This window comes from Rousettus aegyptiacus, unplaced genomic scaffold (genome assembly GCF_014176215.1).
Source record: "Rousettus aegyptiacus isolate mRouAeg1 unplaced genomic scaffold, mRouAeg1.p scaffold_m13_p_3, whole genome shotgun sequence".
Taxonomy (NCBI): domain Eukaryota; kingdom Metazoa; phylum Chordata; class Mammalia; order Chiroptera; family Pteropodidae; genus Rousettus; species Rousettus aegyptiacus.
The window spans coordinates 25,242,198-25,256,224 of NW_023416306.1; the positions used below are offsets into that span (position 1 = coordinate 25,242,198).

The 14,027-nt window shown below is 42.0% G+C and overlaps 1 protein-coding gene across 1 annotated transcript; it reads left to right on the forward strand.

Moving 5' to 3' along the window:
* The first annotated feature begins 222 nt into the window (after positions 1-222).
* ALDOB (aldolase, fructose-bisphosphate B) lies at positions 223-13,353 on the forward strand. Its single transcript, XM_016123898.2, has 9 exons — positions 223-360; positions 4,749-4,870; positions 5,582-5,793; positions 6,782-6,836; positions 7,727-7,887; positions 8,761-8,844; positions 9,724-9,898; positions 10,304-10,503; positions 12,825-13,353. Exons 2-9 carry the CDS (start codon positions 4,759-4,761, stop codon positions 12,918-12,920), a joined length of 1,095 nt encoding a protein of 364 aa, XP_015979384.1. The 5' UTR covers positions 223-360; positions 4,749-4,758; the 3' UTR covers positions 12,921-13,353.
* Positions 13,354-14,027: the final 674 nt, after the last annotated feature.

Here is a 14,027-nt window from a genome sequence, read left to right on the forward strand (position 1 = left end):
GTGTCACTTAGGGGAATCCTCTAACCCTCCGTGTCTCAGTTTCCTAACTTGTAAAATGAAGAGTCTGAATTAAGAGCCAAAGGGTCTTGCTAGCCTTTGTAGCTTTAACATTCTATGCGATGCAATGAGTGCATGAGATGATTAGAAGGATTGGCTGTTTATGAACCAATCAGAGGTATGGGATAAACACCTTCCTACCAGGCCAAGGTGGAAGGGGGAAGGCAAAGTTAAAGAAAAAAAAAAAAAAGACTGTGATGAGAGGTCTATAAAAGCTGTGTGTTCCCAAAGATTCGTCCTATTTGGCAGCTGCTGCCTCATCTACAGCTTCTGATTTCTAAGAAGAGTCTTCTCTCCCCCGCTGTAAGTAAAAGAACATCTTTTGTCTGCTTGGACTGCACCAGGGAGTAAGGGGTTAAGGATAGCTTGTAGAGGAAAAAGTTCGCTTGCATCTGTTTTCAGGGAAAACTTGATAGCGGCTGGAAACGGTGATAATCTGCTGCACTGATTGTTTTTCTCCCTCTCCCTAAGTATAACTGTTCGCTCACACCTTTCCTGGCTCTGAGTGGCGAGCAAAAAGCTCATTTGCAACCGATGCTAGTTCCTGTTCTTTTGCATCTTGACCTAGGAAAAGCAACTCGAATACTCCTATTTGTTTAGTTCTACTCAGTTTTTGAGATTCCTGCTCATTTCTACTCTCTTCATAACAACTTACATTTTGATTTATTTATATATCTATCACCTTATGTCATTTTCTTCATTTTCTTCCCCCACCTGCTGGTACAAGCACTAAAGTTTCTTTGTCACAGAAATGAACTCGTGCATGTTGCCCTTCACCTTCACCCACTGCCCAAATGAGAAAAGGGAAAAGGCTCGGAAACGTCACAGCATAGTTGTCATTTAATTATGAATTCTCAAAGCTTCCACTTGTTTGATACTTCCTATAACATTTCCTTTCGGTACCAAATACTTAGAAGACCCTAAAGCTTAAGATATTTGGAATCAAAAGCTGCTGATATATTTCAGTGCAGTTATTCTACTCTCTGGAAAATAGGCATATGAAGATATGATGCCTTTTAAAATAAATGACTTTAACTAGTTACTAGGGCTCCATTAGCCACGTGGGATCAAATAGGGGCTCAAGCTCACTTTAGCCAAGGCATATGTGGAGAAGACCCAGGCCCAGGCTAAACCTGAGGTGCTGGGCCAGGGAATGGAGTGTAGTTGCTGTAAACCTAGGCATTCCTCTAACTTACTTGCCAGTTTAGAGGAAAGAACAACACTTCCTTTTTCTGGGCTGCTGCATGTGTGTTCACAGGCTGTCTGACAGCATCACACTGCATTTGTCACTGTGGCACTGGGGTGCGTAAGGAGGCTGTGGTCATCTTCATGCATCCATATGCAAAAATGCTGCACATAGTACTTGGCGATTATAGGCTTTCAGTGAACAAGCCCCTCATGTCTTTCTTCTTAAAAATTCATCTGCCTTGCACATGGAGAAGCAAATGGACTCTCTACTGCCTTATACATTTCTCCAGGAGTTAAACATTCATTTTTTTTTACAAATTCGTATCTTTTCACAGAAGCTCTTCTAGGAAGGCAGAAAGAACCACACTGTAGGGTTCTAGCTGTTATTTTGCTGAAGAAGGATTAGAAATAGTATTCCAAATAATAAACCAATAGGACATGCTTACAATCCTAGAACATCACAACCTAGGAGAATCAGATGTATTCTTCCTGGGCCTCTGTCTCCTCATTTCTGGGTTGGTGGGGTTGATTGATACAGATATCTGTGAGGTCATTTGTAGCTCTGTTTTTCTGGGTTTACCTTTTACATTCATTCTCACAACCTTCTCCGAGATTTGTGTGCGTGTGTAGAATATATATATATAATATGTATGGCCTGTTAACATTTTGTGTATAATAAATTATGTAATATGTAAACCTGCTAATTAAGAAATCAAATATTATTAAAAATTTTCATAAAGTGAAGTGTGAGAGTCATTCCACCCCATCTCATTCCCCAGAGGCAAGCCCAGGATGGTTATTCTCTGCTTAAATAGACCCACAAACAGTGTATGTCTATATCATGTTTTTAATTTAAAAAATAAAGAATGGTACTCCATATTACATACTTTTATGAAACTTGCTTTTTTTCATTTTTAATGTGAACAACTTCCAGTCACACTTTAAAAAAAATTTCGACCTGAGAGCTCAGTGAACAGAGGCTTAAGGGCATAGAAATCATTTTCTATCATTACCTACTCCCAGCTGGCCTCGTCTCCCAGGGGTGAACATTGGCCTGAGACCCTGTTTTATGATTAACAGATGGTAACATTTGTGCTGATGTGGTTCAGACCTTTAGTCCCTCTGTAGAAGTTTAACTTCCCACAAACACTATTGGTTTGATTTGATCTTTTCTCTGTTTGTTTTTCTGGTCGAGTCAGCACACTGTCTGAAGAAAATAGCCTGATAGTAAGTAGAAACATGGAAGTCCTTTAGATAATTATTTTTTTTTAATTTAAAAAAGAGAAATAATAATAGTTTACATTTTTGTAATGCTTTATAAAGCATCTTCATGTTTATCATGTAATTCAACAAATATATTTTGAGAAACTACAATGAGTAGGGTGCTCACAGGTCACATTTGGCAATGAGACAACCAGAGCAGATATTATCGCCATTTAATCCATAATAAACTAAGACTGAGAAGTTACCGACCTGTGCATGGTCCCAGCCGGGGAGAAGCAGAGCTGGTCATTGAATACAGGTCTGTCTGATCTATTAGCAGTAAACCTCTGTGTGAATATGCAGACGTTTATGAATTGGTAATGCCAGTGGATTGGGGATAAACAATCCATAGCCCAGGGATTTGGGGTACTCTGGGGTATCATCAAGGACATCAGAGTCATCCATGGTCCATTCCTTTTACCCAGCTCACTCTTTCTTTGAAAGAGAGGAGTACTGCCCCTTAGCCCAACTTTGTGCCTCATTAGCTATTTTTCCTTGGACACATAATTAAACTCTCATATATTCTTTCTTTCTCTATTATATGGGAGGAGGCAATATCCCAGCTGCCTTCTAGGAATATTGTGAGAAATAAATTATATAGTGCATGTAAAGCAATTAGTAGAGTGTTTAGCAGTAAATAATAATTTGCTATTATTATCGGGTTACTTTTCACTTTTGTTTCATTTAGAAAACATCTTTATTTTTTTGGTGACTGTCAACTCCTTTGTGCAAATTCCTAAACTGAGAAAGAAAATTTGCCTTTTGGCCTGAATGTCACTTTTATCTGCACGAAGACCTGGAGGTCAGGTCCAAAGCTAAAAATCCCTGACTGCAATATCAGGCCTAACTTATCAACAGAGAGAACACTATTTTCAGGTGGCTGGGATGTGAGGAGCCTTGGAAGATCACCTTCTCTAGAAATTGTTGTCCACTAGCCTGCCCTGGTGCCCAGTGACATCACTGTAGTTTTCTTCTTTTCAGTTAAGACAAGAACCTGTTGAAGAAAGAGTGGCAACAATGGGAGTGGTGTCAGTTATAGCTTCTCATGAATTAGTTCAGTAGCCATCGACTTCTTATATCAGGGGACAGGGTACTGAGAACCTGCCTTGAAGGGATGCAGAAAATATGAAGAAATCAATTTGCCATGAGAGACATGCTTCATCCTAGCTGAAACCTTGGACAAATCAGTAAGCTTCTCTGAGTCTTAGCTCATTAATTAATAAAGATAATGCCTGGGCTGGTTACCTCATTGTTGAGAGGATCAAAGGAGAACTGAGTTGCCCCTGGGCTTCCAGAAAGTAGAATGCAGGCACAGGGCACCTTCCCTGTGCATGAGTGTATGAGACGGACAGGAGGCCACAGGATTGGGTAGGAAACTACTCAAAATACTCTTCACCGATTTGTTCTCTTTGATAGCTCAACCTATGCAAAATCACTCTTTCTAACATACAAGATAAGAGACCTGTGGGCCAGCATTTTCAAGAGCGCCCAAAGTGGCAGCTGAACAGGGGTAGTGAATCCCTTCAGAGGCCCACTACTGAGGGGGTTGTTTGAGTAGGGGTCTTCGGGGCAGAGTCTCTCTTCAATAAAGCACTGAAGCAGGAATAACCACATGACTTCAGCATCCTTGGGGCACTTAGTAAAAATCCTCCTTATCCGTCTCAAATAATCTTGTAGGTAGTAGAATATAAGAAAAAGGTGGCTTGTACCTCACACACTAAGTACCAAAGCTGAAGGGAGGTTAACATGAAGGCCGAATGGTGTTTTCTTCTCTCAAGCTTAGAATAATCTGGTGCTATAGGATAACAGAATAAAGTAGAGAATGGTCACACAAACCAAAAGCCTCACTCTCCTGGCCTCAGGCCACCTGATGACATCAGGAATCCACAGAAGAGAGAGATAGTCAATTATTGCAGTGCCCTCTATTTGTCATATTTGAATGGGTCATTAATTAGCTGATTCAGTCTCAAGATCAGTGATCCCAAAGGTCTCCTGGAAGGCATTCTGTTCAGGATCACTATGAACATTTGGCGACTCACCTTTATCCGTTATGGCTGACTGCAACTACCTAGGCTAAAGGGAAAAAAACCTCAGACCTCATTTATTTATCCATTTATGGAAATGGGCCGGAAATGTCAGAGGGGCCTACGGGGCTTGTCTGCACACCCCGGCTGCCTCGGTCATGAGTCTTTCTGAGACACCCACAGCTCTGTTCAGGACTCTCCTGCATTCTTTTCCAGACCCGTCACCATGGCCCACCAATTTCCAGCCCTCACCGCACAACAAAAGAAGGAGCTCTCAGATATCGCCCAGCGCATAGTTGCCAATGGGAAGGGGATCCTGGCTGCCGATGAGTCTGTAGGTGAGTGCAAGGAACAGCATACGACAGACAAACGTACTCTTGTCGCTGCACTTAGCAAAGGCAACTTGATGGTCACATTCTCTCTCCTCTCAGAGGAGTAAAGGCTTATGCACAAAGGGGTGGGAGCAGAAGACTCCGTAAGCATGGACCTTTTGAGTCCTGTCATTCCAGTATGCAGGTTTCTGAAAACCAAGGACAGAGGCTGGAGCTGTCCATTTTAAGGCCCCTTGCCAGAGATCATTTGAATCCAGGCTATAGCAGGGCCAGGAATTCAGTAGCCAGAACGAGGTCAGATGCACAGCCCTCTGCTGCTAAGGAGAAAGCCAAGGAAAGGCAGAGAGGGCAGGGAAGTGTCCGCATCTGGCCCAGGGAAGGGCTTGCGGTTGAGAGAAGCCCGAGATGGTGCAGGGGAGAGCTGCGGCAGGCCCGCACGCCACCATAAAATGATAAAAGCCAGAGAAGCTAATAGCTTGCCCCGCTCCTCCTACTGTGTGTACATCCGATCAGATTGAGGACTGGAGCAAGGGCGGTCTGGACAGGCTGGAGGGCTTTACCTACCCACCTGGACATGCCCACCCCATACACTTCCTAACCAGCATCCTGACAGCACCCAAGGTCTCCCTGGGTGAGGGTCACTGAGACGGTGTCACCGAGAAGGGCTGCGGGAAATCCCGGCTTGCTCCTCATGCCGCCTGCGCACACCCGCCATAGGCACCATGGGAAACCGCCTGCAGAGGATCAAGGTGGAGAACACCGAGGAGAACCGCCGGCAGTTCCGAGAAATCCTCTTCAGTGTGGACAGCTCCATCAGCCAGAGCATCGGGGGCGTGATCCTGTTCCATGAGACCCTCTACCAGAAGGACAGCCATGGGAAGCTGTTCAGAGACATCCTTAAGGAAAAGGGGATCGTGGTGGGAATCAAGGTGAATAATTCCACTCCCCTCTCCCCTCTGCTTCACCCCTGCCGAGCTCCTAGCACAGGGGCAGGGGCCGGGCTGACACCCAGAACTTTCTCATTACTTAAGTGCTGCTCTCACTCCTTTCCTTCACATCTTCCTCTTGAGAACAGACCCTCCTCCAGACTTTTCTTCCAAAGCCCTTTTCTTTCAACTGTTTTCTATAAGGTATTAAATCTCTTAGTGTCTCTGTTTCCTCATTTCTGAAATGGGGATGATAGTACCTACCTCATAAGGTTCTTATAAAGATGAAATCGGTTTTAAAAACAGTCCCCATTACATAATTATTTTTCAGGGCATCATAGCTATTATTATTAAAGCACTTACGGTGCGGCTGTAACTAGGTCTTCCAAACTGTGTGAGCTTCTCAAGAGTGAACATTAGTATTCAATGAGTGTTTACAACTCCAGGCACTCGTTTAATCCTCCTCACATCCTCTGGAGGTAGACTCAATTTTTATCCTTATTTTAGAGAAGAGGTGAGAAAATAGCATGACCGGGGGTAAAGTAATTTGCCCACAGCAAGGGCAAAATTGGAGCCATTTCAGCCCAGACTGTCTACCTCCCTGGCTCATGAACTTAGGCCCTGCTCTGCTGAAAGTAGAGGCTGCATCATTATTCTCTGTTATAAACACAGTGCCTGGGATATGCAGGTGCTCAATACACGTCTCTTGAATAAACAAATGAATCATTTAAGGGAAGCTGCTCTTACATGGAACCTCTGCTTCTCAGGTGGTATCAGACTACTTCTTATTTACCAAGCTCCAGATTGTGCTTTCCGTCCTCTTAAGGTTGACACTCTTACATTGTTCCTTCCAGGTAACTTTCCTTCTGCTATGGACTGGACAATTAGTTTGCGAAAGATGAGAACTATTCTTTAACACCAGGGGCTCTGCTTGTGTTTTACTGGGACACCTGACATCTGCTAATTACTTGTTAATTATTTATATTCACAGTTAGACAAAGGAGGTGCTCCCCTTGCAGGAACAAACAAAGAAACCAGCATTCAAGGTAAGAGTATTGCCTACTGATATGAATCATGCCAATATATGTTTGAAATGAGCAAGGGTAAACACTGGTATCACACTGGTATCACGGGTATCACACTGGTTTTAGAGCTATGTATACTTGATTTTCAGTCCTACCTCCTCTATTAATAACTGTGGGACTCAGGCTAGTCACTTAAATGTTGAGTCCATTTTAAGGATAACAATATCTGCTTTGCAGAATAGTTTTGGACATTAAATCAGACAATATATATAAAGTACTTATTATAATGTCTTGCGCAGAGAAGATACTCTGTACCTGGGAATATTATTTTTAGAGAAAACTCCCACAGCAGTAGAATGGTCCCAGGCTTTGAGATCAGATACACCTGGATTTGAATCCTGGTTGCATCATTCACTACTTAGATAATTTTGCAAGGTACTTGCCCAAGTAGACAAACACAAACCACAGCACTGGGTTAGCTAAGCAGAATTTGAATCTCCGCTCTGTCACTCTTTAGCTATGCAATCTTGGTTAATTCATTTAACCTCATGGAGCCTCAATATCCACATCTGTAAAGTGAGTATAATATTAACTATTAGAGTTGTTATGATAACTAAATGAGAAAAGATGTACAAAATACCTAGAATCATGCCTCAAACATAGTAACAAATATTAATTCCTTCTAGCCTTCTGGAGTATCCACTATGTATATCAAACCATATTTATTAAATCCAGTCCTTTGGCTCAGTATTGGATCAATGTTTATTCGCTCAGTATTGGATCAATGTTTTTGGTTCTCAGGCTCTGCTGACCAAGAGCTAATTTAAGGGAGAACTCATTCACTTTATCTGTAGCCCCATGGATGAGGGACAGGGGTGCAAAGAAGCCATTCTCTCTTTTGTGACTTGCAGGTCTCGATGGTCTTTCTGAGCTCTGTGCTCAGTATAAGAAGGATGGTGTTGATTTTGGAAAATGGCGTGCTGTGCTGAGGATTGACAGCAATTGTCCATCCACCCTTGCTATCCAGGAAAATGCCAACACCCTGGCCCGCTATGCCAGCATCTGTCAGCAGGTGCTCTGCCTTCCTTGTGGACTAAAAATCAGTAGGCGGGAGCCGTCTTCAGAGTCTATCTTTCTAATTTTACTATAATTACACATGAGCCCTACTCTCACCAGTATATCCTGATGGCATTTTTCACTACTTTTTCTATAGCTGCCTGTAGTAAGGAAAGATTTGGTTCCACAAGCCAGCTATGAGTCCAAAAGGCAAATGTCATCAACTGCTGCCCTTCTGTCAAAGTGCTATAAGCTGAGTCCTAAAAGTGCTCAGGCTTTTGAGGCCACAGCACTTGATCAGCCATGTTTCACCATGTCCAAGACAGAGTGATAACTCTGACCTAGTCACAATCCAAATAATTTCTTAGAGGATGGTGAACTGATGCTAAACTTTCCAACATATGTTGAAGTATATCTGGGATCCAAGTTAAGTCTGATTTGCTTGTGTGGGTGCTGTGTTGGGGTTCCCTGAGTTGCAGGCACCTGAAGATTCCCAGTCAGAATTATAAACACTTCTCGAATTCCTTAATTAACCCACACAAGAGACATCTTTCTTAGTGGTTTAAGCTTGACTGCTCTACAAGGGTGACGGTTAGGTTCTGAGAAAGCTAGAATAGTTTCTAGAATAAGATATGGAAATTTAGAGTTAGCATTTATTTTACCCCATTCTTAGTAAGACATTTTTTTAAAAAAACCTCATGGTTCCTTTTTGGCTAAGCCATGCTCACTAGACAACCCATTCCACTCCTTTTCATTGCCTTTAAATCACCTGTATGGTATTTTCCTATAAGGGCTTCATTTTACACTAATTGCAACTGTTGAAAATCCTCTTAAGGAAAGGGCCCCAGGGAACAGAGCTTTACCCTGTCCTGTCCTTTTTCCTTTTAAGAATGGACTGGTACCCATTGTCGAACCAGAGGTAATTCCTGATGGAGACCACGACTTGGAACACTGCCAGTATGTCACCGAGAAGGTAAGTCTTAAATATAAAAGTCCCAATTCTAGTTGGAAATCTTGTTTTTAAGTAATAGCTGTTACTTTACATATGTTAGTTGTTATATATAAAATATTCTTCAATTGGAATCATTATGCAGTGTTGAGAACGTAAGGGCGTATTATCAAACCCTCTACTTTGTTGGCATATGCTATTCTCTTTATGGAAAAAGCACAGGATTTGCAGTACCACAGCTAGGGTTTGAAAATCCATGTTCCCTGTTGTGGGACTTTGGATAAGTATATTATCTTTTTGGACTTCATTGCCATTATGTATAAACTAAGAACATTTTTAAAAAGATATGAAGTTCATATGAAAATATGTAATTAGAAAATAATTTGTTCGCATGTGACTTTCTAAATTAGCCACAGTATTATCTGTAAGAGAGTAAGAGAGTTGTAATATAACCTGAGCTCGGCTTCTTCACTTGCAAAATTAGGTGGACTAAAATGAGATCTGAAAGCACTTCTATGCCCAAAATGTATGTTTTTATGACTATTCAGCATCTATGGGAATGGTGAATAGAGGCCAGTTTAGATGTCCCAACTGATTAAATCAAGGCAGTCTCAGTTGACCAAAGGGAGTCATGGTAAGACAAAAGTGAAGCGCCTCTAGGAAGCAGAGCCATGCCCATAGTTCATGCAGAGAGCAGTTAGAAAAGGCCAGCTTGGCTGTGCTTAATGGCTGTAGTTTGCAATACATTGCCCTGATGAGGCCTAGTAGCTGATCAGGAAGCTTTGATCAGATCACATTGGGAATTCTTCCATCCTGCATCCCTGCAGGGTAAAAATTGCCAAGGCCAGGTAACTCTAAGGCTGGCTCTAGGTTTCACCTGTTTGGACTTCTCTTGTCCTTCAGGTCCTGGCTGCTGTCTACAAGGCCTTAAGTGACCATCATGTTTATCTGGAGGGCACTCTGCTGAAGCCCAACATGGTGACTGCTGGACATGCCTGCACCAAGAAGTATACTCCAGAGCAAGTCGCTATGGCCACTGTCACAGCTCTCTTCCGTACTGTTCCTGCAGCTGTTCCTGGTAAGGCCTTCCCTCTCCTCTAACTAGAGGTCTTAGCCCTCATCCTTTGAAGGAGCTTCATAAGCATTTGTGTTTATCCAGGTTTCTTCTATCCTGCAAAGAGACCTCTCCTATGTCACAGGCAGCCAGCACTTCCCCTCACACTCCACGATACCTGAGTCTGTCCAGATGCACACAATCCATTGGTTTCCTCAGCATTTCAGCACCCTCCTTATTTATTAAAGCCCTTCTCTCCTTAGCCCGACTAACCTCAGCATAGGCAAACTAATATCTCTGACTCAGTCCCAAGTAAATCAAGTAGAGAACAGATTGAGAGATTATATCTCTTTTAGGCTCATTGCTTGCTTTCTCAAACAGGGTTCCTAAACTAGGACTAACAGAGTGGAATGGCTTCTGTCCTTCTAGGCATCTGCTTTTTGTCTGGAGGCATGAGTGAAGAGGATGCTACTCTCAACCTCAACGCTATCAACCTTTGCCCTCTGCCAAGGCCCTGGAAACTAAGTTTCTCTTATGGGCGAGCCCTGCAGGCCAGTGCACTGGCTGCCTGGAGTGGCAAGGCTATAAACAAGAAGGCGACTCAGGAGGCTTTTATGAAGCGAGCCGTGGTAAGATGCTACTACTTCTTATCTAGTTGATTGAGTAAACACTTGGTGGCTGGCTCTATCACATGGAAAAGCTTTGCTTTCCTCAGGCCATAAAGGTGTCTCCAGATACTGTCTACTAGGTATTTGAAAATGTGGCATTACAGCTCAGTAGGAAGGTTAGGGCTAGACACAGTTGCGTTATCCACACTGAAGGTATAGTTGATGGCAGTAAATTAGAGGACAGTTTCCATGGAGACACTTCAGAGGGAAGATAAGAGGGCCAAGGACTGAACCAGGGACACCTTTCATTTTGAGAAGTTGAAGAAGAGAAGTCACCAAGACAAGCAGCAATAATATGATAGGATGAACCAAAGATTCACAAGAATTTCAATAACAACACACTACAGAAAGATTCAGAATAAGGTCTTAGAAAAGGCAGAGACTGGCATTTAGGAACATGTCAGTGAGCCTCCACAATACAGCTTCAATAAAGGAGAGGGAAGGTATACAGTCAAGAATTTGACAGGGAAGGAACCAGAAAAATTACCAGGGTAAATAAGAATGATTTTTTTTTTTTAATTCGACTAGTAACCATTCCTTTTTGAACACCTACTATGAGTCAAGGACTGAGGTGAACGAAGCATACACAGCCACTGCCTTCGGGGAGGTTAGATTTTAACCAAACAGGAGAAAGCTTGGCATATTTAAGTATAAAGCAAAAAAAAAAAAAAAAAAAGTAAAGATCAGGAGAATAGGGATTATTGAGAGGACAGGGATTTAGAGGAAATAGGATTGCATGAGACTAAATATTAAATACAGGTGGCAGAGTGGGTCTTAGACGGGAGGGAAGAGCAAAGGAGAATGGTTTTGAAATAAAGTCTATTGAGGTAAAGATCTGTAGCAGCTGATTGCTGACTATAATTGAGGGTATCTGTTTGAGAGGGATAACAGAATGGAGTTTTCAGTCTCTACAGTGGATAAGCTGGATTAGCAGTTGAAGTTGTCTGCTGGGAAACTGACCAGATGGGCCAAGCATCAAGCATGGTGCTGCTGAAAATGAGAGCATGTTTGTGGTACATTAACTTAGATCTTGAATTTTCCTAACAGCTCTCTTAAGCATGCAGGAAGATGCAGATCAACTTAAATGGAAATAGAGTAGAAGAGTAAAAGTTTAGCAGGAAGACAGAAGAGGGCTAAATTTGAGTGACAGCCTTGTAGCCTTGTTCAGCTTGCTGATCACAGAAGAGGCTGGGCAAGGAAATCAAATGTAGCCAGAGGTTTGGCAATGAGGTACTGAAGGAAAGGAAGGCCCAAGGGGAATTTAAAAAAATCATTTTAGGCACATAAGAGAGGCGTGAGATTTTAGAGGGAGTGCTTTACCTTATGATGGTGGCAAGCTGGGTATGGCTGTGCTGGTGTGTGGCTGATGGGGTGGGGAGATGCAGCAAACATGATAGAGGGATTCTGACAGGACAGGCCTGAAGGGCCACCACACAAAAGGGAAGCTGAGTTTGGCATCTAAGATGTGGTTCTCAAGCTTGAGTTCCCTGGCAGGCTTGTTGAAATACAGATTACTGTGCCACAGTCACCAAGTTTCAGATTCAGATGACCAAACTGGAGAATTTCCATTTCTAACAAGTGCTTAGGTCCATGAAACAGACTTTGAAAATCACTGTAGATGAAGAAATAAGTCCTGGAGAGAACAAACAATGGTAACAGTGACTCGAAGGCCTGGTAAGGCTGAGTGGCATTCAAATATTATTATAGGATCCATAATTTAAACTCACCTTTAATTAAAATTAACACAGGGAATCAAATGATATTTTGATAACAACTACATAAAAATTGCATAGTCTTGTGGAAAAGTTAGACAGAAAGTAGGATTTTTTTTTTTTTTTTTTTTTTTTTTTTTTTTTTGCAATAGGGTACCTTCAGCTGCACCTTGCCGGATGCTTGGTAGTAACAGCTGATCAATTTCTTAGTAGACTACTTCAACAGCTATTCCAAGCTTCCCTACTGTTAAGATGGAAATCTCTGGTCCTTTATCACTATGCTAATGAGAAGTTTCTCAGCTTTAATTTCTAGTACTGTTGCAATACTGTTGGTACTAAAAAGAAACTTTCCCAATAACTGACACAAACCTATGCTCAGAAAACAGGGATAAAAGAGATAACATGTTACAGAAGGAGGGGTAGGTATCAGCCGTAATATTCAGCAAAATCACTATAAGGAGAAAAATATCAAAATGAAGGTGTTGCTGGTTTCAAATGCAAAGTAGCAAGGGTCAAGCCCAGGGTTTCCTTCGCTTTAACTCACTCTCCTCTCTCTCCTTTGTTTTCTAGGCTAACAGCCAGGCAGCCAAAGGAAAGTATGTTTCCACCGGCTCCTCTAGTGCTGCCTCCACCCAGTCACTCTTCACAGCCTGCTATACCTATTAGAATCGGAGGCAGGCCAGCTGGCTCCAGCTCTTCTAGCCCGGTAGGAGGGCTGCAAGAGAACAAACATTCGACTGACTCTGGAAATTAGCCAAAATTAAATTGGAACTACTGGAAACAAGATACATGTTAAATTCTTAGACACAAGGAAAAAAAAAAAAAACAGTTCTTGAAACTTAAGTCTGAATATCAGGGATCTGACAAAATTTCACATGATTTCCTCGACACACTTTCTGTTCCCCAAGCCGCAGAGCATCCATCTAAGAAAAGAATAAACTTTAAAACAAAATTACCTCTCCATTCAGATAACGACCATTTGATGAAACATCTCAGAAGCTGAGGGTAGAGGAGTGCCTCTTATTAAACAGTCCTAGCAGTAGTAGGTTGTGGAGACAGCCGCAACCAAAAAAGAAATAAAATATGCTGTAAACCTTCAGTTGGCATCAGGGTCTTACTTTCTGCTTTCTGTTTTTAAAGGGCTTGGTACATTGTATTACCTTTGACTCTACTAGACATGACTGACTTTAGGGTCAGGGTCCTCAACTTTGGCTACTTATCGGAATCACCTGGGAAAAAAATTCCAAGTGTTCAGGCCATTTTCCAGCACAATTAAATCAGAAACTTTTGAGGTGGGATCCACTAAATATCAGGGTTTCCTAAAGCTCCTTTGATTCTAATGGGCAGTCCAGTTAGAGAACTACCAGTCTAGATTTCAAGTTTGAGGCTATCCAAAAATGAATGCCATTTATAATTTAAAGCAAGCTAACATGGAAAATGATTTGGAGCAATATGTGGAGTGTAATAAGAGAATCATGTGACTTTGCAACTTGGAACATTCCTCTTCAGGGGGCCCAGGTTTGGTGACACAGGACTACATCTTCCCCTGCACATCCAAACATACTGCCTAGTTGTGCGATAGTAACATTCACATAATTATACTTCACTGGCTTTTAATTTTCAGAATTATTCTATAGAAAAAGCATTAGAGACAACCACAGTTACAAAGGAAAATTTAAACATTATAACTGGACAATATCAAAGTAATAATTTTGGTTAAAAAAAAAGCAGCAGTTTAACAAACAGAAGGTGGGAAATTCAAGTGGAGGAAAG